At 44.7% G+C, this 26,381-nt stretch overlaps 1 protein-coding gene across 1 annotated transcript in view; it reads left to right on the top strand.

Moving 5' to 3' along the window:
• S100Z (S100 calcium binding protein Z) overlaps positions 1-26,381 on the top strand; it is a 73,459-nt gene that overhangs the window by 5,331 nt on the left and 41,747 nt on the right. Inside the window, exons 2-4 of the mRNA XM_004058666.5 lie at positions 16,014-16,132; positions 21,160-21,356; positions 23,527-23,687. Coding sequence (XP_004058714.5) covers positions 21,216-21,356; positions 23,527-23,685 — 300 coding nt within the window. The 5' untranslated portion in view covers positions 16,014-16,132; positions 21,160-21,215 and the 3' untranslated portion in view covers positions 23,686-23,687. The remainder of the gene's footprint in view (positions 1-16,013; positions 16,133-21,159; positions 21,357-23,526; positions 23,688-26,381) is intronic.

The following is a 26,381-nucleotide window of genomic DNA, read 5'->3' as shown; positions in this document are numbered from 1 at the left end:
AGTAGGCGCGGCCGGGCAGAGGCGCCCCTCACCTCCCGGACAGGGCGGCTGGCCGGGCGGGGGGCTGACCCCCCCACCTCCCTCCGGATGGGGCGGCTGGCCGGGCAGAGGGGCTCCTCACTTCCCAGTAGGGGCGGCCGGGCAGAGGTGCCCCTCACCTCCCGGACGGGGCGGCTGGCCGGCGTGGGGCTGACACCCCCACCTCCCTCCCGGATGGGGTGGCTGGCCGGGCGGGGGGCTGACCCCCCACCTCCCTCCCGGACAGGGCGGCTGGCTGGGCGGTGGGCTGACCCCCCCACCTCCCTCCCGGACGGGGCGGCTGGCCGGGCTGAGGGGCTCCTCACTTCCCAGTAGGGGCGGCCGGGCAGAGGCGCCCCTCACCTCCCGGACGGGGCGGCTGGCCGGGCTGGGGGGCTCCTCACTTCCCAGTAGGGGCGGCCGGGCAGAGGCGCCCCTCACCTCCCGGACGGGGCGGCTGGCCAGGCGGGGGGCTAACCCCCCCACCTCCCTCCCGGACGGGGCGGCTGAAAAGCCCTTTTTCAGGGGAAGGATTCAGGCAGGCTGCAGAAATTTGCATAACTGAAAGGAAGGCAAATGCTGATAGCCAAGGCAATGGGAAAAGGCCTCAAAGGTATGTCAGATATCTTCCAGGCAGCCCCTCCAATCACAGGTCCAAAGGCCTAGGAGGGAAGAATGGTTTCATGGGCCAGGCCCCATCACCTACCCTGTGTAAGCAGGCTTGGGACACTGCTTCTTGCATCTCAGCCATTCCAGCTCCAGCTCCAGTTCCAGCTGTGGCTCAAAGTTCCTGCCACTTCAAAGGCTGCAAGCTGTAAGCCTTGGTGGTTTCCACATGGTGTTAAGCCTGTGAGTGCACAGAATGCAAAAGTTAAGGCTTGGAAGCCTCTGCACAGATTTCAAAGGATGTATGGCAAAGCCTGTGTGTCCAGGCAGAAGACTGCCCCAGGAATGGAGCCTTCACAGAGAACATCTGCAAAGGCAGTGTGGAGGGGAAATGTGGGGTTGTAGCCCCCACACAGAGTCCCCATTGGGGCATTGCCTAGTAGAGCTATGAGAAGAGGGCCATTGTCCTCCAGACCCCAGAATGGTAAATACAAGGACAGCTTGTACCTTGTGCTTGGAAAAGCTGCAGGCACTCAATGCCAGCCCGTGAAAACAGATGCCAGCCTGTGAAAACAGATGCTGTACCCTGCAAAGCCTCAGAGGCCAAGCTGCCCAAGGCCTTCGGAGTTCACCCCTTGCAGCAGTGTGCCCTGAGACTTCATGTGAGACATGAAGTCAAAAGAGATTATTTTGGAGCTTTAAAATATTTAATGACTGCCCTGCTGGGTTTCAGACTTGTGTGGGGCCTCTGGCCTCTTTTTGGGGGCTGATTTCTCCCTTTTGGAACAGGAGTATTTACCTAATACCTATACCCCCAATTGTATCTTGGAAGTAACTAACTTGTTTTGATTTTACAGGCTTATTGGTAGAAGGGAGTTGCCTTGTCTCAGATGAGACTTTGGACTTTGGACTTTTGAGTTAATGCTGGAATGAGTTAAGACTTTGGGGGACTGTTGAGAAGGGATGATTGTATTTTGCAGTGTTAGAAGGACATGAGATTTGGAGTGGCCAGAATGATATGGTTTGGATCTGTGTCCCCATCAAATCTCATGTTGAATTGTAATCCCCACCGTTGGAGGTGGGGCCTGGTGGAAGGTGATTGGATCATGGGGGTGGAGTTCTCATGAATAGGTTATCATCATCCCCAAGGTGCTGTTCTCATGAAAGTGAGTGAATGAGCTAGCGTGAGATCTGGTTGTTCAAAAGTGTGTGGCACCTCTCCCCTCTCTTTCTTCCTCCTCCTTCCTCCTCCTCCGGCCACATAAGATGTGTCTGTTTCCCCTTTGCCTTCTGCCATGAGGGAGCGTTTCCTGAGGCCTTCTGAGAAGCAGAAGCTGCTTGCTTCCTGTACAGCCTGTGAAACTGTGAGCCAATTAACCTTCTTTACTTTTTTTGTTTTTGAGATGGAGTCTTGCTCTTTCACCCAGGCTGGAGTGCAGTGGCATGATATTGGCTCACTGCAACCTTTGCACCCCCCACCTCCAAATTCAAGCGATTCTCCTGCATCAGCTTCTTGAGTAACTGGGACTACAGGTTCATGGCACCACACCTGGCCAATGTTTGTATTTTTAGTAGAGATGGGGTTTTGCCATGTTGGCCAGGCTGATCTCAAACTCCTGACCTCAGGCGATCCACCTGCCTCAGCCTCCCAAAGTGCTGGGATTAAAGGCATGAGCCACCAAACCCGGCCTAACCTTCTTTTCTTACAAATTACCGAGTCTCAGGTATTTCTTTATAGTGGTGTAAGAACAGACTAATACGCTTGCTGACAAAAGTATTGTAACTAGTATAGCCATAACAAATTCAAGTCCAAAGAAAGAGAACCAGAAGCCACAAACAATTTAATTTTTTCGGAAGAGTTTAAGTATAAAAGCAAGATAGGCAATAGCTGGCTATGAAAAACACTGGCATGTTGCAAGAAGTTTTAAGTCTATGTTCCAGGTGAGTGGAAATAAAATTGTACTGATATGACTCTCAGGGGCCTTGGGTTAGGATTGGGGAAGTAGAGTTGAAAATTGAAATAATTTAATTTATAGGTAAAACCATCACAGTAGATGAAATTGCCTAGGTTGACTATGTAGAGCTCTGGAGAATGCTCACATCCAAAGGGCAGTTCTCAAAAGATAAGGCTGTGGCTTAGTAAAGAACATGAAGGAAGAAGAATTAGAGAAGTTGGAGGAAATCCAGCATAGTGAAAGGTCACAGAGGCCGGGCACGGTGGCTCATGCCTTTCCAGCACTTTGGGAGGCCAAGGCAGGCAGAACACAAGGTCAGGAGTTCAAGACCAGCCTGGCCAACATGGTGAAACCCCGTCTCTACTAAGAATACAAAAATTAGCCAGGCATGGTGGCAGGTGCCTGTAATCCCAGCTAGTCGGGAGGCTGAGGCAGGAGAATCGCTTGACCCTGGGAGGTGGAGGTTGCAGTGAGCCGAGATTGCGCCACTGCACTCCAGCCTCGGCAACAGGCAAGACTCCATCTCAAAAAAAAGAAGAAAGAAAAGTCACAGAAACCAAGTGAATAGAGGCTTTTAGAAAGGTAGGAATAGGGAACAGTATAAAATACAGCCCAGTAATATGAGGATGCACATATCAAGTGATACCCGTGCTTCCATATATATACTCTCTGAGATGGCATTTTGTCAGAAATGTCTTGGGTAGGATTTGCCCCCACCTCCCGTCCTGCCCCCCATTTTTTTTTTTTTTTCGAGACGGAGTCTTGCTCCACCACCCAGACTGGGGTGCAGTGATGAGATCTTAGCTCACTGCGAACTCCACCTCCCAGTTCAAGCAATTCCCATGCCTCAGCCACCTGAGTAGTTGGAACTACAGGCATGTGCCACCATCCCCAGCTAACTTTTGTATTCTTTTAGGAGAGACGGGGTTTTGCCATGTTGGCCAGGCTGATCTTGAACTCCTGACCTCTAGTGATCTGCCTGCCTTGGTCTCCCAAAGTGCTGGGATTACAGGTGTGAGCCACCGTACCCAGCCCTATTCTTGTTTTAATAACCAAACCTGCAGTCTTCTACAGGAAATTTCTTACCCAAGAGTTTTTAGAAGTAATTAATAAGTTTATAATAAAATGTAACTCCATGAGCTACTAGGAACTTCTTTCTTATTTGGTATTAACTATCGTTTTCCTTAGCTAACTTAAAAAGTGGCTTCTGGGAAGTTTTTATTTAAACAGAAGTGATAAAGCCTGTACTTGCTAAAAGATGGGACTGCCAGAACCAGTTTTGCTTTGTCAGTTATCTTTTGATATAAGGTATAAGGCAGGGAACCCCTCCTGAGGCTATCAAAATGAGGTTCCAGAAGTGTGTGAGAGTGCAAGGGATTCCACCACACTCATTCCTTTCAGGCTTCTGCCAACTTCTCTTGCCAGTCCAGTCATGGCACCAACTGGCTTAAGGAACATGTCAAGAATGAGATGATGGGCCAAGTGCGGTGGCTCACACCTGTAATCCCAGCACTTTGGGAGGCCAAGGTAGGTGGATCACCTGAGGTCAGGAGTTTAAGACCAGCCTGGCCAACATGGTGAAACCCCGCCTCTATTAAAAATACAAAAATTAGCTGAGTGTGGTGGCACATGCCTGTAGTCCCAGATACTAGAGAGGCTGAGACAGGAGGATCGCTTGAACCCGGGAGGCAGAGATTGCAGTGAGCTGAGATCATGCCACTACATTCCAGCCTGGGCAGCAGAGTGAGACCCTGTCTCAAAAAAAAAAAAAAAAGGGGGGGGGGGTGATGGGAAATGGCTGATCCAACTTAAGTCCAGCATGCCCATCATCCATTGTCCTGCCTGGACGATGACAAGTAGGGTGGGGGCTAATTGTCACAAAGTCTAAAACACAAAGTCTTCACAATTAGCTTCTAAACTTTTATTTCACAATGATAAATTATGTTTATAAATGATTAAGATTGGGAGTTTTTCAATTCACATCCCTATAGAGAGATGATACAAAAGAAACACTGTAACTTCCAAAGAGAAATATCTTAACTTGGTGGATACACAGACTATAAAATAATTTGAGGCCCTGCTGGATGGCTCAGGCCTGTAATCCCAGCACTTTGGGAGGCCCAGGCAGGCAGATCATTTGAGGTCAGGAGTTTGAGACCAGCTTGGCCAACATGGTGAAGTGTCGTCTCTACTAAAAATACAAAAAAAATTAGCCAGGCATGACAGTGCACACCTGTAATCCCAGCTACTCAGGAGGCTGAGGCACGAGAATCTCTTGAACCCAGTAGGCGGAGGTTCCAGTAAGCCGAGATAGTACCACTGCACTCCAGCCTGGGTGAAAGAGCGAGACAGTGTCTCAAAATAATAATAATGATGATGATAATAATCTGAAAGATTATTAAATTATAGCCAGAGAGTTTGCATTGGCTGGAGAGATGTAAATATTAGAACATATGATGCTCATATAATTAGGAGTGAAATCAAGATAGGAGGAATATATCCTTATTACAGGGACTTTGGAACCCAGTGTTGACTAAGATTAGGATTCGGAGCTGCTTTCACCACCACACAACTATGTCTGAACTGCTGAGAAAAGAAGGAGTTAGCACATTGAAAACGAGAGAATGCTCTTTCTAGAATCAAGGTCTTTTGGAGACAGGTAGTATTAAAGCTCCCAAGAAAAGCAAATAATGCAGGATCTTTACCCTCAGGACCGCATCCAGCTCTGTTTAAAGTGAGAAGCCTCGGCCGGGGGCAGTGGCTCACGTCTGTAATCCCAGCACTTTGGGAGGCTGAGGTGGGCAGATCACCTGAGGTCAGGAGTTTGAGACCAGCCTGGCCAACGTGGTGAAACCCCATCTCTATTCAAAATACAAAAAATTAGCTGGGCATGGTGGCAGGCGCCTGTAATCCCAGCTACTTGGAAGGCTGAGGCAGGAGAATCGCTTGAACCCGGGAAGTGGAGGTTGTAGTGGGCCAAGATTGCGCCACTGCACTACAGCCAGGGCAACAGAGCCAAAAAAAAAAAAAAAAAAAAGAAAGAAATAAGAAAATGAGAAGCCTTCATCACAGGCAGGCGAACTCCCAACTCCAGGGAAACTATCTGTCTAGAATGATGCAACCACAATTAGCCTCTGCAACTCTGGGACTTTGAGTAAATTGGGTTTGTAACCTAACCTGAAACTGGCAAATCCAGTCTTTTAAGGCTAATTCTTTGTGGAGAATCTGCTGGTTTTCTGGATCAAGGGCAGGGCACTCTGGAGATTCAACCAGCTTGGCAGAAATCAGTCTTGAATGAGGTATATCAAGCAGGGCTCTTAATTGCCGGCAATAAAAGTTGACTCTAGATGCTGAGGCAGAGAAAGAACTCTGGGTGGCTCACAGAACTCTTTTGAGAGCTTCAGGTGAATCTTCCAGGAATGATGTCCAAAACCACGGAACAGAATTGGCCAGATGAGAAGACCGCTCCCATTGTGGCCACCAAGCACCGAGGCTCTGCTTGACTCTGCAGCCATTGCCAATGTAGCCAGTATAGATGCTACATCGACTCCAGCAACTTTCACCTCATCTGTGGCAGAAAACAGAGGGAAAATATGGGCTTTCATCACAGATCAAATTTCAAAGACAGAAAACTTTTAGAGTTGCCATTTATGAAGGGAGCTATAGATAGAGTGAGGAGAAACTTTTCTCCTGGAGACTCTGAGATGGCCCGACCCTCTCAGCTGCTCAAGAGGGGCTGATGGGAGGCTTTTGGAGTTCTATGTTGCAAATCACAGAAACAGACTCATGACAAGTAAGCCCTAATTATTTTCAGTGAATTATGGAAATAATCAGATATGCTCCAAGCAGACATTGCTCAGCTGATGCTGAGGAGGGACAGGGTAACGCTTTGTGATGTGAGGTGATGCTTCGGAATCAGAAACAATGATTTTTGTTTAAACTGTGATAAGTTAAAACCCTATTATTAATTCTGTTAAGATATTCAAGGAGGTCATTTGCAGAAAACTCATTGTTACTTCCCATAAATTTTCATTTCCTTGATTGTAATAAAAGGTGCTATACAAAATAGGAAACAGCGCCCTCTCCTGTAAGAGCATGACATGTGTGCTCTTTGAGAGGCCACGCATGATTTCATTACATATTAATTTCTGGAACATTCTAATAGAAGAAATGTATCTATTTACATTGCACTATTTTTCTGAAGAGTCATGTAAAAAGGATTCCAAACTTTTAAATAACAAGCTATATTAGGATCTATTGCTCCATAACAATTTATCCCTAAATTTAGCATAAAACAGCAACAAACATTTATTGTTTCATACAGCTGTGGGACAAGAAATCAGGAGTTGTTTGGTTATGGCTCTGGCTTTTGATTCTCACAAGGTTGTGTTGCAGTCAGCTGAAGGCTTGACCCTGGCTGACGATCCACTCCTAAGGTGGTTCATTGCGTGCCTGGTCAGTTGGTACTGGTTGCCAGCAAGAGGCCTCAGTCCTTTGTCCTGTAGATCTCTCCGTAGGACTTCTTGGATAGCCTTACAATGTGGCAGCTGATTGCCTCCAGAGTGAGTGATTCAAGAGGAAGCGAGGCAAAAGCCAGGATTTTTTTTTTTTGAGACAGAGTCTTGCTCTTTCGCCCAGGCTGGAGTGAGGTGGCGCGAACTCGGCTCACTGCAACCTCTGCCCCCGGGTTCAAGTGATTCCCCTGCCTCAGTCTCCCAAGTAGCTGGGATTACAGGCACCTGCCACCATGCCTAGCTAATTTTTGTATTTTTAGTAGAGACGGGGTTTCGCCATGTTGGCCAGGCTGGTCTCGAACTCCTGACCTCAGGTGATCTACCCACCTCAGCCTCCCAAAGTGCTGGGATTACGGGCGTGAGCCACTGTGCCCAGCCAAAGCCAGGATGTCTTTTATGCCCCCGTCTCAGAAGTCACTCACAATTTCCCACTGGGAACACATTCTATGTGTTTATTTTAGGCTTGGCCAATGTGACTGGCTGAGGTTCAGATCAAGATTCATCTACTTCATTTGGCTCAAGAATAAATTTGGGAAATAAATAAGCATTCATGTTATACTTCTTAGTCATCAGTATAAATAACACATTTTCACTCCCTATTTTCAGAGAAAGAATCTTCTTAGCTGTCTTCTCCAGTATCTTATTTCAATGTTTAACAGCCTTCATGGTTAGGGATTTTTTTTTTCTTTAACATTGTTTAAGTTATTCACCTTCATCTGATTGCAGCAGTGACACAAAGAAGTTTCGTATTTCTCCTCTGTCATTAATCCTCCATGTACTCAATGCCATGAAATTACTTCTCTTCTTCTGGTGAAATAATTCCAGTTTTGTTACCTTTTTTTCTCATGCTGGCAGGGATAAGGAGTGTGTGTGTGTGTGTGTGTATGTGTGTGTGTGTGTGTGTAAACTTTATTAGGTAGAATTTCAAATATATAGAAAAGTAGAGTAGCCTAATGAACTCCCATGTACCCAGCTGAAGAAGGAGAATAGGGAATTAGGGTAATGAAGGGTTGGGGCATAAGCAAGGAATAGCAGGGGCAGCCAGATCGCATAAGCAAGGGAACAGAAGGTATAGCCAGTTCTAGGCAAGACTGGGCAGCATACAGGCTACATCCTCACTCCTGTGATAACAAGACAGAAGTCTCCACTTCAGCCGCTGATTGGTCACAGGCCAATCCTTCATAGGGTGTAGCCAATTGGAGGCCTCTGAAGAGCACCTAGGAGTGTTACTGAATTCTCTTGGCTTTATAAGACCCTGAGGAGCCACCAGGTGCGGTGGCTCACGCCTGTAATCCCAGCACTTTGGGAGGCCGAGGCAGGTGGATAACCTGAGGCCAGGAGTTCGAGACCAGCCTGGCCAACATGGTGAAACCACGTCTCTACTATAAATATAAAAAAAATTAGCTGGGCATGGTGGCGCATGCCTGTAGTCCCAGCTACTCCGGAGGCTGAGGCATGAGTATGGCTTGAACCTGGGAGTCGGAGGTTGCAGTGAGCCCTGATCAAGCCACTCCACTCCAGCCTGGGCGACAGAGTGAGACTTGTGACTGTCCATCACAAAACAACAACAACAAAAACCCTGAGGAGCATTGCAATAAAGGGGCTCTTGAGCTGCTTGCTCAAGTTCACTCCTGCTCTGTGAATTGTACCTTCTCTTAAGAAATCTGTGACTTCCTTACTCTGTTCTTTTGTTGTTTTGTCTTTCATTGCTCCTTTTTTGCTTTGTTTGTGTGTTTTGTTCAATTCTTTGTTCAACACACCATAAACCTGGACAACTCACAGTCAAGACCTTCTATCTGGTAACAATAGGCAACACCATTTAAAGAAGAGAGAACACTTTCTGTAGTCCCTGGAGTAGAGAGACATCTGACTTTCCTGGCAGAAATGTGGGGTGAATTCTCTAAACCTGTTTTTCTGGACGGTAGGGGCCAGGAGGAAAAGAGTATAGTCAAGGCTCTCCTTGAACTTCCTCCAGGGACTTTGACCTCTACTTCATTGTCTGAACTGTTTTGCTGGAGGAGGTAAAACATGCACACCAGTGTGCACACACACAAGCACTCACTCACACAGTGGTCCTTAACACACTTTAGAATCAAAAAATTGTTTAAAGGAAAGGGAACTTCAAGGTCATTTAGCCCAAGGTTGTCATTTTACGCTTGTGAAAAAGGAGGCCCATTTATATCACATAACTTACGGTTGGTTAGCACTTAATAATAACCTGTAATGCATTTTCAGTAATATTTTGAGCATGTGTCCTCAATTATATTATCTCTTATTTTGTTTTATTTTATTTTATTTATTTTTTGAGGCGGAGTCTCACTCTGTCGCCCAGGCTGGAGTGCAGTGGCGCGATCTCGGCTCACTGCAAACTCCGCCTCCCGGGTTCATGCCATTCTCCTGCCTCAGCCTCCCAAGTAGCTGGGACTACAGGCACCTGCCACCACGCCCAGCTAATTTTTTGTATTTTTAGTAGAGATGGGGTTTCACCGTGTTAGCCAGGATGGTCTCAATCTCCTGACCTCGTGATCTGCCCACCTTGGCCTCCCAAAGTGCTGGGATTACAGGTGTGAGCCACTGCGCCCGGCCAATTATATTATCTCTTGAAGGCTCCAGCACAGGGCAAATGGTTGCCCTAAGTATGTGAAAGAAGCCTTATAAACTGGAAACTTAAATCTAGAATTTTATATGCTAAATCTTTATTCAACATTATACCTTAAAAGACAGTGCTTAATATGGAGATAGGTTACAATTTTAAATACTGTATTATTACAATTAATGTTTTAACTGAAAATGCAATTTGTCAGCAGCATTAAAGAATTTCTAAATCATCCGTAATTCTATTAAACAATGAATAAAACTACAGTCATGTGCCCATAATGACATTTTGCTCAATGATGGACTAACCACATATATGACAATGGTCCCATAAGATTATAATAGAACTGAAAAATTCTTCTTAGTGAAGTCACACCATCACGCTGTCATAACACAACACAATACTTACATGTCTGGGGCGATGCTGGTGTAAACAAACCTGCTGTGTTTCCAGTTGTATAAAAGTATAGAACATACAATTACACTACATGGTACCTGATAATAAACAGCTATGTTACTGCTTAATGCATACTATATATATATATATATATATATATATATATATATATTTTTTTTTTTTTTTTTTTTTTTTTTTTTTTTGAGATGGAGTCTCACTCAGTCACCCAGGCTGGAGTGCAGTGGCACAATCTCGGCTAACTGTAACCTCTGCCTCCTGGGCTCAAGCAATCCTAACACCTCAGCCTCCCAGGGGCAGGTGGAACCACAGGCGCATGACACCACATCCAACTAATTTTTGTATTTTTAGTAGAGACAGGGTTTTGCCATGTTGCCTAGGCTAGTCTCAAACTCCTGAGCTCAAGCGAGCCACCCGCCTCAGCCTCCCAGAGTGCTGGGATTATAGGCGTGAGCCACTGGCCTGGCCTCATTTATTATACTTTTTTCTTCTTGAAAGGGAATCTCGCCTGTCACCCAGGTTGGAGTGCAGTGGCACGATCTCGGCTCGCTGCAACCTCTGCCTCCCGGGTTCAAGTGATTCTTCTGCCTCAGCCTCCCTAGTAGCTGAGTCTACAGGCGCACATCACCATGCCTGGCTAATTTTTGTATTTTTAGTAGAGATGGCATTTCACCATATTGGCCAGGCTGGTCTCAAACTCCTGACCTCGTGATCAGCCCGCCTCAGCCTCCCAAAGTGCTGGGATTCCAGGCATGAGCCACCACGCCCGGCCTACTATACTTTTAACTGTTAGTTTAGCGTGTACTCCCTCAATTCATAAAAAAAGCTAACTGTAAAGCGGCCTTGGGCAGGCCCTTCAGAAGATATTTCAGAAGGCATTGTTATCACAGATGCCAGCTCCACAGGTGTTATTGTCCCTGAGACCTTCCAGTGGGACGAGATGTAGAGACGGAACACAGCAATGATGATTCTGACCCTGTGTAGGCCTAGGCTAATGTGTGTGTTTGTGTCCTAGCTCTTTTTTTTTTTTTTTTTGAGACGGAGTTTCACTCTTGTTACCCAGGCTGGAGTGCAGTGGTGCGATCTTGGCTCACTGCAACCTCCGCCTCCCGGCTTCAAGTGATTCTCCTGCCTTAGCCTCCCAAGTAGCTGGGATTACAGGTGCACACCACCAGGCCTGGCTATTTTTTTTGTATTTTTAGTAGAGACAGGATTTCACCATGTTGGTCAGGCTGGTCTCAAACTCTTGACCTCAGGTGATCCACCTGCCTCGGCCTCCCAAAGTGCTGGGATTACAGGCGTGAGCCACTGTACCCGGCCCATGTCCTAGTTTTTAATGAAAAAGTTTACAAAGTTAAAAAAAATTAAAAATAGAAAAACTTATAGAATAAAAATATGAAGAAAAAATTGTACAGCTGTACAGTGTTTCAAGTGAAGTGTTATTACAAAAGTGTCAAAAAGTTTACAAAATTTAAAAGCTTATAAAGCTAAAATGTTGGCTGGGCACAGTGGCTCATGCCTGTAATCCCAGCACTTTGGGCGGTTGAGGTGGGTGGATCACTAGAGGTCAGTAGTTCGAGACCAGCCTGGCCAACATGGTGAAACCCCATCTCTACTAAAAATAAAAAAAAATTAGCCAGGTGTGGTGGTGGGTGCCTGTAATCCCAGCTACTCAGGAGGCTGAGGCAGGAGAATCACTTGAACCCGGGAAGCAGAGGTTGCAGTGAGCTGAGATCACACCACTGCACTCCAGCCTGGGCGGCAGAGTGAGACTCCATCTCAAAGAAAAAAAGAAAAAAAAAAGTTACAGTAAGGTAAGGTTAACTTATTTTGAAGAAAGAAAAGTTTTTGTTTGTTTGCTTGTTTTTGAGACAGGGTGTTGCTCTGTCACCCAGGCTGGAGTGCAGTGTAGTGATCTTGGCTCACTGCAACCTCCGCCTCCCAGCCTCAAGTGGTCCCCCCACCTCAGCCTCCCAAGTAGCTGGGACTACAGGCATGCGCCACCATGCCTGGCTAATTTTTGTATTTTTAGCAGAGACAGGGTTTCACTATGTTGCCCACAATGGTCTCGAAATTCTGGGCTCAAATGATCTGCCTGCCTCAGCCTCCCCAAGTGCTAGGATTACAGATATGAGCCACCACACCTGGCCATGAAAAGTATTATAAAATAAATTTAGTGCAGCCTAACTGTACAATGTTTATGAAGGCTATAGCAGTGTATAGTAGTGTCCTAGGTCCTAGGCCTTCACATTCACTCACCATTTACTTACCAACTCACACAGAGCAACTTCCAGTCCTGCAGGCTCCACTCATGGTAAGTGTCCTATAAAGGTGTACTATTTTTTTTATCTTTTATACATATTTTTACTGTACCTTTTCTATATTTAACTACACAAATACTATTGCATTACAGTTGCCTGCAGTATTCAGCACAGTTACATGCTGTACAGGTGTATAGCCTAGGAGCAATAGGCTATGCCATATGGCCTAGGTGTGTAGTGGGCTGTACCATCTACGTGTGTGTAAGTATACCCTATCATGTTCACACAATGACAAAATCACCTAGTGATGCATATCTCAGAATATATTTCTGTCATTAAGTAACACAGGACTGTTTCATTTTCCCTCTTTAGGTACACAAAATTTATCCATTACAGCATATGTATAATTTCTACTTTGTTAGTTTCACTTACCATTTTCCTGACATTTTTTTTTGCATTTTTGTAGTCTTTATAATTCTAATTTTAAATGGCTGCATGATTTTATCTTTTGTCAGACAAGCATGGGTCTGAGTCTCAGCTCTGCTACAACATAGTTGTGCGATTCTAGGAAAGCTTCTTTCTTTCCTTTTAAAAATAGCTTTGAGTTATAATTGACACACAATAAACTGCACATATTTAAAATATACACTTTGGTAAGTTTGACATCTGTATACACCAGTGACACCATCACCACAGTCAAGATAATAAACATACTCACCACCCTCAAAAGTGTCCACCCTTCTGAGGTCCGTCCCTCCCACTGAGATTCCTCATGCTGTTGCTAGGAAAATGATAGAATATTTGAATCTGGTTACATAAAAAGACAAAAACTGGAGAGTTTAGGAGGAAGCGACTTAGCCTCCTGTATGACTGTAGTCTTGGCCCCAGGGCAGTTCCTGGCTCAGACACTCTGGGGGTGTCCTCAGTCTAAGGAGGATGTCTGCCTGCCTGGTTGACAGGATGCCTCTTCTTCACATACGTCTTGTCTTTCAGACTCCATGACCAATGCCTCACTTACAAATATCTTTTCTCCTTTTGCTCCCACCTTTGTGGATATTTACCAGTTTTTTTCTCTAAAATCATCCTTACTTTTTTTTTTCTTTTTTTTTTTTTTTGAGACGGGGTCTCACTCTGTCTCCCAGGCTGGAGTATAGTGGTGTGATCTCAGCTCTCTGCAACCAAGTTCAAATGATCCTCCTGCCTCAGCCTCCTGAGTAGCTGGGATTACAGGCATGCATAACCATGCCCTACTAATTTTTGTATTTTTAGTAGAGATGGGGTTTCGCCATGTTGGCCAGGCTGGTCTCAAACTCCTGACCTCAGGTGATCCACCCACCTTGGCCTCCCAAAATGCTGGGATTACAGGCATGAGCCACTGCGGCCGGCCACAGTCATTACTTTTAAGCTCCCCACAAATCTGATCATTTCTCCCATTCTTTGCACACTATCTCAGACCTTTACGCCCTAAGGGCTATGACTCATACCAAAATTGCTAAGTGCAATGGAAATAATTAATAGAGCAAGCAAGGTGCACAGGATAACCCTCTGTGCTATCAACAGGTGTGTCTCCCCCTCCTGGGATTTCATGTCACCCGTAAATTTGTATCTCTAGCCTGACAGATTCTTTTTGAGCCTTTTGACATTGCCTTTGTTTCTGAAAGTCTCCTGGAGGGCAGGGGCTGAGGCTGGGTTATATAAAGATAAGCCCCTGAAGAAAGGGCTTTATAAATAGGATTTCAAGTGCATTCTGGGAATTAGAGGGCTGCCAGGTGCAGTCCTGGAGATTGACACTAAGGGGCAGCATGTACCAAAGGATATATTTAGCTCTGCCAAAGCCCAGTAGAAACAAAGAGAAAATCACCTTGCTTTTAAACCCCAAGAGCCAAGATGTCAGAAGCCACATTTTCATCTCTTGAATCAAATTACAGCATTACAATTTTCAATATCTATTCTATTAGGAGTTTTACCTGCCAACTGAGTTCTCTGAGTAAATTATTTTATGGTTAAATATGATTTAAATATAATACTGTTGAGACCCATATACTCTAAGATTTACTGATTTTAGTGCATCTATAACTTCAACAACTTAATTTGGAATTAAATAATATTTTATTCCAAATTCAAACTCTTTTTTTTTTTTTTTGCGACAGAGTCTCGCTGCAGTACCCAGGCTGGAGTGCAATGGCATTATCTCGGCTCACGGTAACCTCTGTCTCCTGGGTTCAAGCGATTCTCCTGCGTCAGCCTCCCGAGTAGCTGGGACTACAGGCGCATGCCACCACATCTCACTGCTTTTTGTATTTTTAGTAGAGACGGGGTTTCACCGTTTTGGTCAGGCTGGTCTCAAACTCCTGACCTCAAGTGATCTACCCGCCTCAGCCTCCCAAAGTGCTGGGGTTACAGGCGTGAGCCACCACGTCCAGCTCAAACTCTTTATATTCATTGACATGACTGTTGTCTGTCTGTCTGTTTCTCTTTCTCCCTTTGATGAAGCAAATTTTCATGTGGAATAAAGGCAATCAAATAATTATTTGGCAGTTAAACTAGACAAGGCTCAACTCTTGGGGAATCTTATGTTTCCCTCTCTGATTGATTTGTTTATGAATCCATCCATCGGTGAGGATTTCTGAGCACTTCCATATGCCTGTCCCTGTGCTAAATGCTGTGGAATGCATAGGTGAACCAGATATCAACCCTGACATCAAGGAACTCATTCAAAGTGTGGAGGGTGGGGAAGGTTGGGAATGTATGGTAAGTGCAATGATGAGAAAAACAAACATAAGGTAGGAAATAGGAGAGGACAGAGAAGGCACCTATCAGAGATGGGGGGATATGGGGTGGGTAGTTGGGAAGAGTGCAGGAAAATGTCCAATAGGAGATGACATTTGAACTGATCTTAAAGGAGTAGATGGAATTAGCTTTCCACACAGTGAGCTCAGAACCTGCAAAGGCATGGAAGAATGGGAGCTCCCAACACCATGGACAGTTTGCAGGCAGGGCCAGCCCTTCGAATGGCCAGGAGTGTGGGTGTTGATTTGTGTTTTAGATCAGCTTCTCTGACAGCAGAATAGAGGTGAGAATGGAGGGGCATGGTAGAAAGTAGAAAGAGCAGTAAGGAAGCCACTGCAGTAACAGGGACCAAAAATTAAAAGGCCCCAAAGGTGGTGAAGAATGGAGAGAAGTGGACCAGTTTAGTTGGTATTTAAGAATTGTGGCTGGGTGCAGTGGCTCACACCTGTAATCCCAGCACTTTGGGAGGCTGAGGCAGGTGGATCACTTGAGGCCAGGAGTTCAAGACCAGCCTAGCCAACATGGTGAAACCCCATCTATACTAAAAACACACAAAATAATTAGCCCAGCGTGGCGGTGCCCACTTGTAATCCCAGCTACTCAGGAGGCTGAGGCAGGAGAATTGCTTGAACCCAGGAGGCAGAGGTTGCAGTGAGCTGAGATCCTGTCACTGCACTTCAGCCTGGGTGACAGACTAAGACTCCGTCTCAAAAAAAAAAAAAAAAAAAAAATTGTGACAGAAGCTGGTGTGACCAAGGAACTGGATGTTTGAGATGACTGAGGGGATGAGTTTTGCTTAGGTCCCGTGAGATAAAGTAGCAAACGTAAAAAGACGTATTTACTCATTTCTGCTTTCTAGTGTAATTTCACAAGCCCCTGACTCTGTGTAGACACCCAGCTCTCCAGAAAAATGCTTTGAAGACAAAGGATACAGCATACAGTCCCGTGTCTCGGCTGAGTCATCGCATTCCTTAATAGGTAAATAAGCCTAATTAATGCCTTTTCCTATAGGTAACATAACGTCTGATGGGGTTAGGGATGATGCCTCTGTAATCTATACCAGATGTACTCTTATACACAAACCTTGATGTGATTCTGCTTTAATGTAACTTCTGCAAGTTTGATGTGACTTTGCATGTAGTGAACCCCCAAGGCCTGTGTAGAAGCTGCGGGTGGAGCTACCTTGCTGGAGCAGTCTCACAGAACCCCTCTGAAGGGCTGCTCCCAGGATGTAGACCTTGGTCTATAGTCCTCAGTAAGATTCCTGAGTAAAACTAGTTTTAACTTTCTAAAAGCTTGATTTTTTTTTTCTTTAGTGGACAGTCCGAATTGAGTTTGAAAAGCTTGTGGGACATTCAGGTAGAGATGTGGTCCAGCAGGCTGTTGGATAGATGGTTCTGGAGCTTAGCAGACAGATCTGGGCCAAGAAATATAATCTTGGGAGAGACTGAAATTATAGGAGTAGCTGAGACCACAGTGGGAACAACATTTAAGAGCTGGAGAGGGGAAAGTGCTTTAAAAAATGAGGAGGAGGCTGGGCACGCTGGCTCACATCTATAATCCCAGCATTTTGGGAGGCTGGGGTGGGAGGATTGCTTGAGGCCAGAAGTTTGGGACCAGCATGGGCAACATAGCAAGACTCCATTTCTACAAAGAAAAATGAAATAAAATAAAATCCTAAGCTCCTCAACTGACTGAACAGACCCTCTCTTGGCCCAGGGGACCCCAGAGAAACCTGAACAACTGAATTCCAGGCCTTGATGGGAAGAGAGGTCAGACAGGCCTCACTGTACCTCTTTCCTTTTGGGATACCAAATTCCAACCTCACTCTGGTAGCATCACATGACAGATAGCAGACCATGAAGGAAATCAAAATATTTTACCCCAAAATAGACTTCTCTGACATATTTTGAAATGGTCCTGTAAAGCCGTCTTTTATGGGGGAAATTTTGCATCTATAGAGAATCTCCATTAATGCAGCTAGGCCTTTCCAGATCTAGGAGAAATTAACTATGAATCTGACACTTTTTAAGGTCCGAAAAGAAACATTTATCATTTATTCTCTCTGAAGGCTGCTACCTGGAGGTTTCATCTACATAAGAAGAAACTTGGCTTCCACAACCCCCTTTATCTTAACTCAAGAATTTCTTTCTGCTGACTTCAAGTCTTTAGACAACAATGCTTAACTCTTTCAACAAATTGCCAATCAGAAACTCTTTTTTTTTTTTTTTTAGACAGAGTCTCGCTTTGTCACCCACCCTGGAGGGCAGTGGCATGATCTTGGCTCACTGCAACCTCCAACTCCCAAGTTCAAGTGATTCTCCTGCTTCAGCCTCCTGAGTAGCTGGGATTACAGGCATGCACCATCACACCCGGCTAATTTTTTTTTGTATTTTTAGTAGAGACAGGGTTTCACCATGTTGGCCAAGCTGGTCTCGAACTCCTTACCTCAGATGATCCACCCACCTCGGCCTCCCAAAGTATTGGGATTACAGGCGTGAGCCACTGGGCCCTGCCCGAAAATCTTTGAATCCACTTGTGATCTGTAAGCCCCACACCCCTGCCTTTTTGAGCCAAACCAATGTACACCTTACATATACTGATTTATGACTTCGCCTATAACTTAACATATAAAACCAAATTTTGGCCAGGTACAGTGGCTCATGCCCATAATCTCAGCACTTTGGGAGGCTAAGACAGGAGGATCACTTGAGCCCGGGAGTTTGAGACCAGCTTGGGCAGCATAGTGAGACCTCATCTCTAAAAAAAAGTAAAAAATAAAAAATTAACCAGGAATGGTGGTGTGCACCTGTGTGTGGTCTCAGCTATTCAGGAAACTGAGGTGGGAGGATTGCTTGAGCCTGGGAGTTCGAGGCTGCAGTGAGCCATTATTGCACCACTGCACTCCAGTCTGGGTGACAGCGGGAGACCCTATCTCAAAAATAAATAAATAATGAACTAAATTGTAACCTGCCACCTTGGGCATACTTTCTTAGGACCTCTTGAGACAGTTCCCTGGGCCATGGTCACTCATATCGGCTCAAAATAAACCTCTTTAAGTATTTCACAGAGACAATGTAAGGTGGCTAAAGCCTGTAATCCCAGCACTTTGGGAGGCCAAGGCAGGAGGATCACTTGAGGCCAGGAGTTTGACACCAGCCTGGGAAACATAGGGAGACCCCATATCTACAAAAATAAAAAAATTAGTCAGGCATGATAACACGTGCCTGTTGTCCCAGCTACTCAGGAGGCTGAAGCAGGAGGATCGCTTGAGCCTGGGAGGTTGAGGTGCAGTGAGCCATTACTGGGCCACTGCATTCCAGCATGGGTGACAGAGCAAGACTCTGTCTTAAAAAAATAAATAAAATAAGGCTGGGTGCAGTGGCTCACACCTGTAATCCCAGCATTTTGGGAGGCCAAGGCAGGTGGATTGCTTGAGCTCAGGAGTTCAAGACCAGCCTGGGCAACATGGTGAAACCCCATCTCTACTACAAATACAAAAATAAAAATAAAAATTAGCCAGGCATGGTGGTGTGAACCTGTAGTCCCAGCTACTTGGGAGGCTGAGATGGAAGAATTATCTGAGCCCAGGAGGTCGAGGCTGCAGTGAGCTGTGATGGCACCACTGCACTCCAGCCTGGGCAACCGGAGTCAGACCTTGCCTCAAAAATAATAATAAATAAATAAAATAAATATTGTATAGAGTTTGTTTTTTCCATTCTGAGTAGGTGCTATGGTCATCCCCATTTAGACTAATGGGGAAAATGCAGCATAGATGCTAATTGACCAGCACAGGATCACACAACTAGTGGCAGAGGTGAGAGGTAAAGCCAGGCAGTTCATGCTTTTAGCCACCACGATACTGCCTCCCACACAGGAAAAATTTACAAAGGGTAATTACTAGGGTAGGGAATGGTGAGAGAGAATTTTACTATTTCATACTCCTAAGTATTCAAAATATTATTTTACCTATATTACTTTGACAATAAAAACTAACAATTTTTTTTTTTTTGAGACGGAGTCTCACTCTGTCACCCAGGATGGAGTGCAGGGACGTGATCTTGGCTCATTGCAACCTCCACCTCCTGGGTTCAAGCAATTCTCCTGCCTCAGCCTCCCGAGTAGCTGGGACTACAGGCGTGCACCACCATATCCAGTTAATTTTTGTATTTTTAGTAGAGACAGGGTTTCACCATTTTGGTCAGGGTGGTCTCGAACTCCTGACCTCAAGTGATCTGCCTCCCAACGTGCTGGGATTACAGGATTGAGCCACTGTGCCCAGCCTGAATATGTTTGAAAATTTTGTGTTAGGTGTACAGTGAACACCTCCTGGGAACCTTGCAGGGAGGTTGCAGTGGAGTACCCAGGCAGCAAGGCCAGGGGCAGATGGGATGGTTGAGGTTACATACTGACTACTTTGTTGAAGGGAAATAAAAAGGAGATCCTGGCTTGCTTTCTGTATAATTAAGTTTCAGTCCTGAGAGAACAGGCAGGATTTAAAAGCACAGTGGCCAATATCTGGCTTTGGTTTTTACATGGACTCTTTCTTTATTAAGTTTCTCTCACTTGGAAATCTGTTGTGGATTCCTGCACACACAGCTGCTCTGAGGTTTATTTCAACTTCTTTATTAGGTAATACATTCCTATAACTGAAAAAGTTAAAATCACTTAAAAAGGTGTATACTGGGAAGTCTTACTCCCAACCACTCTGTTCTACCCTTTCCCCCCTTACCCCTGACAGCTCCCAACATAGTATTATATTTTGTTTCCTTTCAGTGACTCCTTAGGTAACTGCAAGCACACACACACATGTATTATTTCTTTTTTACACAGTTGGGAGCACTGCTTTGTACCTTTCTAAATCAGTGCATGGAGCACTTCCTCTTTTTTTTTTTTTTTCAACTGTCCTTTGGGTTAGTTTAATCTACTACGAATTTACTCCCTTGTCCTTGCTATTGGCTTTGCTGAGGCATCTCCAGGTTGGAACTAGTGTTTCTTCTTTGCTCCCCTATTTTTAGAGTTCTTCCCCATCATTAACTTCCTAGCAACTAATTGCATTTCTATCCACACTCCCCTAAAGAGAGATAAGGCTTCCTCTTGCTTTGTCTTTGCCTTCTTATCTAATGCACCCAATGAGCACTAGCCTTCTTCAATGACCCTTGGGGCAGCAGCTCACACCTGTTCATTTTGGTGATTAAATACGGAGCAGAGGCACCTCCCTTTGAATCTCTTGTCACGCAGTTTTCATCTTCCTGGAAACAGGTGTGCTGGGGAGAACGTTTCCCCCTCCCCCACGTATAAATGCTTATAGTTTAATGGTAAACAACCATTGACAGAGCTGTGTATCTGTTGAACAGGTAGGTATTTTCCTTCCTATTTTTATTTATTTTTAAATTCTATATTTTAGTTTGACTTTGTACCTGTTACCTGGTTGTCTTATGAATATGCTGGAGCTGCTACCTCTTGGGGGTGTAGGGATTAGCGAGGAGAAACAACTCAGCTGCAAAGTGCTTATTTGCAGCTTGCCCCAGCATGGGTGGAACACTCTTTAATGAAAGACTATCATTATTATTAATTTTTTTTTTTTTTTTTTTTTTTTTTTTTGAGACGACGTCTCGCTCTGTCGCCCAGGCTGGAGTGCAGTGGCGCGATCTCGGCTCACTGCAAACTCCGCCTCCCGGGTTCACGCCATTCTCCTGCCTCAGCCTCCTGAGTAGCTAGCTGGGACTACAGGCGCCCGCCGCCGCGCCCGGCTAATTTTTTTTTGTATTTTTAGTAGAGACGGGGTTTCACCGTGTTAGCCAGGATGGTCTCGATCTTCTGACCTTGTGATCCGCCCATCTCTGCCTCCCAAAGTGCTGGGATTACAGGCTTGAGCCACCGCGCCTGCGCAGACTATTATGTTTTTAACAACCATCACTTGTGTGGCGGGCTGACTCAGGGGATTGTAATATTCTGTTTTAATGAAAGTGTTGGTGTTTCCTCATCTGTTTATTTTGAACAAGTGTCTTCTCCCCGGGTTTGGTGGCCTGCTTCTGGAGTGGTCAGTTCTGCTGCCGACATGCCCACCCAGCTCGAGATGGCCATGGACACCATGATTAGAATCTTCCACCGCTATTCTGGCAAGGAAAGGAAGAGATTCAAGCTCAGCAAGGGGGAACTGAAACTGCTCCTGCAGCGAGAGCTCACGGAATTCCTCTCGGTGAGTCAGGCCTTTGCTGCTGTATTCATTTGAGGGTAGATGAGGTGCAGATTCCAGGACAGCCTTTGGGTTCATACTGTCCTGTGATTCTGTCACAAATGCAGTCAAATTTGTACAGAGATTCAAAATATAGGGGAAGCAAACACTGGAGACGTTTGTTTTCTGTGTACATAGCCATGTGCCCTTTTTCGTATTACCTGGGGTTAGGGTTTCTAAGTGGTAAAAATTGTATTTTTGACTTTCACTAATTAACATTCTGGTGCAGCAAAGATGTAGCTAATTATAGCCAGAGTTATAGTTATAACTAGTTACAGCTAGTTATACCTGGAGCTTGGTCCAGCTGTCTGTAAATTATGTATTGGGCCAGAGGTGAAGGGGTACTTCACCTTCAGAGGTGGGGTACTTCATGCTATGGTGGCAAATTTTCTAGTGAATGGCAAATACTTAGAGAGCTTTGTCAGCCGAGCACAGACTGATTGGGATTGATAGAAGGATGTGTTTGGCCAGTGACCAGTGGGGTAGCAAACAGATTCATTTCTCAAAATAGCCAGGAGTTTGAGAGATCAATATATGAAGTCGTACATTGCAGCGTTTGGGGCCTCCTCCAAGGAAAACACTTCACGCTGGTGTTTATAGAGTTGACTTAAATTGATTTTTAGCACAATATGCTACCCTTGTGTGATGTTATTCTCTCCAAACCTTGTGTTAAGACTACAGAGACTGTTAATTACAACACATGTTTCTCCCCACCCTCTATTTGGGAAAAGCTCTATAAAGTATTTTTTAACTTAGTCTTCACGACATTTTTATAGTGATCTTAGAGTTCCCACAAACTTTTCTTTTCCTCTCATTCAGTTTGGCTACTGTATTTTTTTTTTTTCGGAGATGGAGCCTTGCTGTGTCTCCTAGGCTGGAGTGCAGTGACACGATCTCGGCTCACTGCAATCTCCACCTCCCAGGTTCGAGTGATTCTTGTGCCTCAGCCTCCGGAGTAGCTGGGATTACAGGCATGCACCACGACGCCCAGCTAAGTTTTTTTGTATTTTTAGTAGAGACAGAGTGTCACTATGTTGGCCAGGCTGGTCTCGAACTCCTGACCTCAAGTGATCTGCCTGCCTCGGCCTCCCAAAGTGCTGAGATTACAGGCGTGAGCCACTGTATGGGGCCAACTTTGGCTACTGTACTGTTTAACATTTAGCATAAAAACTCAGTAGGTCAAACTTCGCACATTTATTTAATCAAGTATAATTTATAATTGTTTTAATCAAGTTGGTTTTGATCAATTAAGTTTTTCTCTGACCATTTAATGGTTAGCAGAAAATGAGGGGGGCATGGGGAATTCCTGGAGGAAATGAACTGCTTTTGGAAACACTCCTCATCAACACCAGTCACAGGAGAGGTGGGTGCTTCACATTCCCAACCTTCGTGAACCTTGTCTTCCCTCTTCTCTTTGCTTTCCACCCATAAAATGCAGGCATCTTTATAAGACCTACCTTTCTTTGGGTGCCTCTCTTCTGTGTGTCAGGCACACTGTGCTAAGTAGGCTGCCAGATAAAATATTTTGTGTCCTATACAATACTTGAGACATACTAAAACTAAAAGTTATTTGTTGTTTATTTGAAATTCAAATTTAACTAGGTATCTAGTATTTTTATTTGCTAAATCTAGCGACCCTGGTGCTCTAAGCACTTTCAAAAGTGTGATGAAGTATCCCTGAAATGTGTGGATAGATATTATCCTCCCAATTTTATAAATAAAAACATTTAAAATGTTACGCGATTTGCTCAAATTCCCTCATTGGTATTTTTCTCCTTTTTGGCTTCAAATCCTCCCTCTTTCTATGTCACTCGACTATCTCCTAGTGTCCTGGCTCTCACCCTGTGATGTCCTGTAAATGTGTTTTTAGCAACAGTCACTCACTTTGATCAGCTGCTGTTTGCTTTTCTTGGTTTCTAGGTCTGAGCCAGGATTATATGGAGCTGGGGCAGGGGGCTAGATTTGTTTAGAATTTGTGGCTGGTTTACACCTACCTGTAAATAGGTTCTTAGAAAATGTCTTTAGATGCTATAAATGGAAATTAGGAATTTAATGTAAATAAAAGGAAGATGAATTTCAATTGTCATCATGAACCTCAGAGCCAGGGAGTTAGAAATTTGCTTTCTCATTTGAGTGCCAAAAGGAAACCCAGTTGGTTGATAAGATAGTGCAGGACCTGGATGCCAATAAGGACAATGAAGTGGATTTTAATGAATTCGTGGTCATGGTGGCAGCTCTGACAGTTGCTTGTAGTGATTACTTTGTAGAACAATTGAAGAAGAAAGGAAAATAAAGGTAAGTAATAAGCTCATCTAAAGGCAGAAATATATCCAAAGTTATGTACTTAATGTTCATTTATACCCTTCAGATCTATAGACCCAGTAATGTCATTTATAGCTATAATATCCAGTGCATATATTAATAATTAATTGCTAGTATTGAATTATGTGTCCCTTAAAATATTGACTTTATGTAAATATTCTAAATCTCATATGCCCTACTTGAAACTTGCCTGTATTATTAAGAGGCTATATGCATCTTTTTGGTTAGTCAAAAAGAGGACATTACAAAAATTTAGCTACTTTCAAATGAGACTTGAATTTGGCAAATTTCTAAGATGGATATTCATATCCTTAAATTGTATTTTGAACTTCTTACCCTATTAAAAAAAATTAACTGGGTTTCCCCATTCTCTTGTGACTGTGTTTCAGATGGAAGGTGTGAGGGTCTATGAACAGAAAGGCGGCTAAGCAGAAGTGCTGGCTTTTTCAGTGATTTAGTCAGGGAATGGATAGGTTCAGGTCTAGGTGCTCAAGCCGAGAGAGCTGAAGCCAGCAGCTCTTGTGAGTTGACATATAAATACCCTCCTTTGCCCCTTGGGTTGGATAATTCTGAGGCAAGTGTTTGACACTATTTCCTACTGTTTCCCCCTGGGGCTGAGCCTTGGTAGGCCCCAAGGGAGGCTACCTTTTCTTCCTTATCTCACTTTCCTGCTCCAACCCTGAGTTTTCTGCATCTCTCAAATAAATGACTTCTACATGAACCCTGGCCTCAGGGTCTCCTACTGGGGGAACCCAAACTATGATAGATCCTTTGGAGAATTTTAAGAAAGGGAGTGATATGATTATATTTATGCGTGTAAATGATTACCCTAGCTACTGTGTAAAGAAAGGACTATAGAGATGGCAATCATGGCGGGCAACCAGCTAGGAGGTTGTTGCTGTGGTCTGGGTAAGAGATGATGGTGTATCAGACCAGCAGTTCAGCACTGGAAATGAAGAGAAGCAGCTGAATTGGTTAAGTATTTTGGAGCTGGGACTGATAGGACTTGCTGATGGATTCATAGTGAAGTGTGAGGAAAAGAGAGAAGTCCAGGATGACAAAACAGCCGTTGCTGTTTGCCCATCTGATATCTGTTCTTCCTCTCTTCTATGTATCAGAACCCTGGTTTGTGCAGGGTGGCAATGTGCCTGGCTAAAAAGCCATATTTCCTAGCCTCTCTAACAGCCGGTGTGGGGCTTGTAATAGTTCTGGACAATGTGAGACAAGCAGAAGGCTACTGGGAATTTCTGGGAATGTTTTGCTGTTGTAGACAAGAACCCATGTAGCTCTTTGTCTTCCACCTTGTTGAGTCTCCTTGTCTTTTTTTTTTGTTGTCGGGATGTGGACGTGAGGCTGGAGGTGGAACTGCTATCTTGCAACTATGAGGACAGTGGAGAAAAAAGATAGAAGGAGCCTGGGCATTGTTGTCATTGAGGAGCCTCTGCACAGCCTTGCTTGCCTGCTTCTGGTACTCATTATGTGGGGGGAAAAAAATGACAGCTCTCTGGTTATCTGGTTCTGTTACATGCAACCAAACACAATCTGTAAGGCTTAGGGTTTTGATCAAGCAAATGATGCCTTTTACTAAATGGGAAAGACTGAGGGAAGAATCACTTTGGTGTGAAGGCATGTGGGCAGATCAATAGCTCTGTTTAAGGTGGTATTGGACATCCAGGTGGAGATATCACATGGGAAGTTGGAAATATGATCTGGTCTGGATCTCAGGGTAAATGGGGGACTGGAGATAGAGTTGGGAGTCATTTGTGGTCTTAAGCCACAGGATTAGAGGAGGTCACTCCGGATGAGAATGTGGATAGAGAAGAAGAAACGTCTGACAGTTTGCTGTAAAGAAAAGGAAGAGCCCATAAGTGATACAAAAGAGGCATGGCCAGGGAGAAAGAAGGAAAACCAGGAGAGTGTAGTGTTTCAGAAGCCTAGAGAAGACAGCACGTGGAGAAGGAAAGAGAGAAATCCATTGAGAGGTGAAGTAGGATGAGAACGAAGACTTGACCACTAGATTTGGGAAGGTGGAGGTTGTCTCACGCATCTGTGTGAAGAGACCCCCAGACAGGCTTTGTGTGAACAACATGGCTGTTTATTTCACCTGGGTGCAGGTGGGCTGAGTCCGAAAAGAGAGTCAGCAAAGGGTGGTGGATTATCATTAGTTCTTATAGGTTTTGGGATACGTGGTGGAGTTAGGAGCAATGTTTTGCGGGCAGAGGGTGGATCTCACGAAGTACATTCTCAAGGGTGGGGAGAATTGCAAAGAACTTTCTTAAGGGTTGGGGAAATTACAAAGTACATTGATCAGTTAGGGTGGGACAGAAACAAATTACAATGGTGGAATGTCATCAGTTAAGGCTATTGTCACTTCTTTTGTGGATCTTCAGTTACTTCAGGCCATCTGGATGTATATGTGCAGGTCACATGGGATATGATGGCTTAGCTTGGGCTCAGAGGCCTGACATTCCTGTCTTCTTATATTAATAAGAAAAATAAAACAAAGTAGTGGTGAAGTGTTGGGGTGGTGAAAATTTTTGGGGGTGGTGTGGAGGGATAATGGGTGATGTTTCTCAGGGCTGCTTCGAGCAGGATTAGGGACAACGTGGGAACCTAGAGTGGGTGAGATTAAGCTGAAGGAAGATTTTGTGGTAAGGGGTGATATTG

Source organism: Gorilla gorilla, chromosome 19 (assembly GCF_029281585.2).
Source record: "Gorilla gorilla gorilla isolate KB3781 chromosome 19, NHGRI_mGorGor1-v2.1_pri, whole genome shotgun sequence".
NCBI classification, from domain to species: Eukaryota; Metazoa; Chordata; class Mammalia; order Primates; family Hominidae; genus Gorilla; species Gorilla gorilla.
This window is presented reverse-complemented; position numbering and strand designations above follow the sequence as displayed.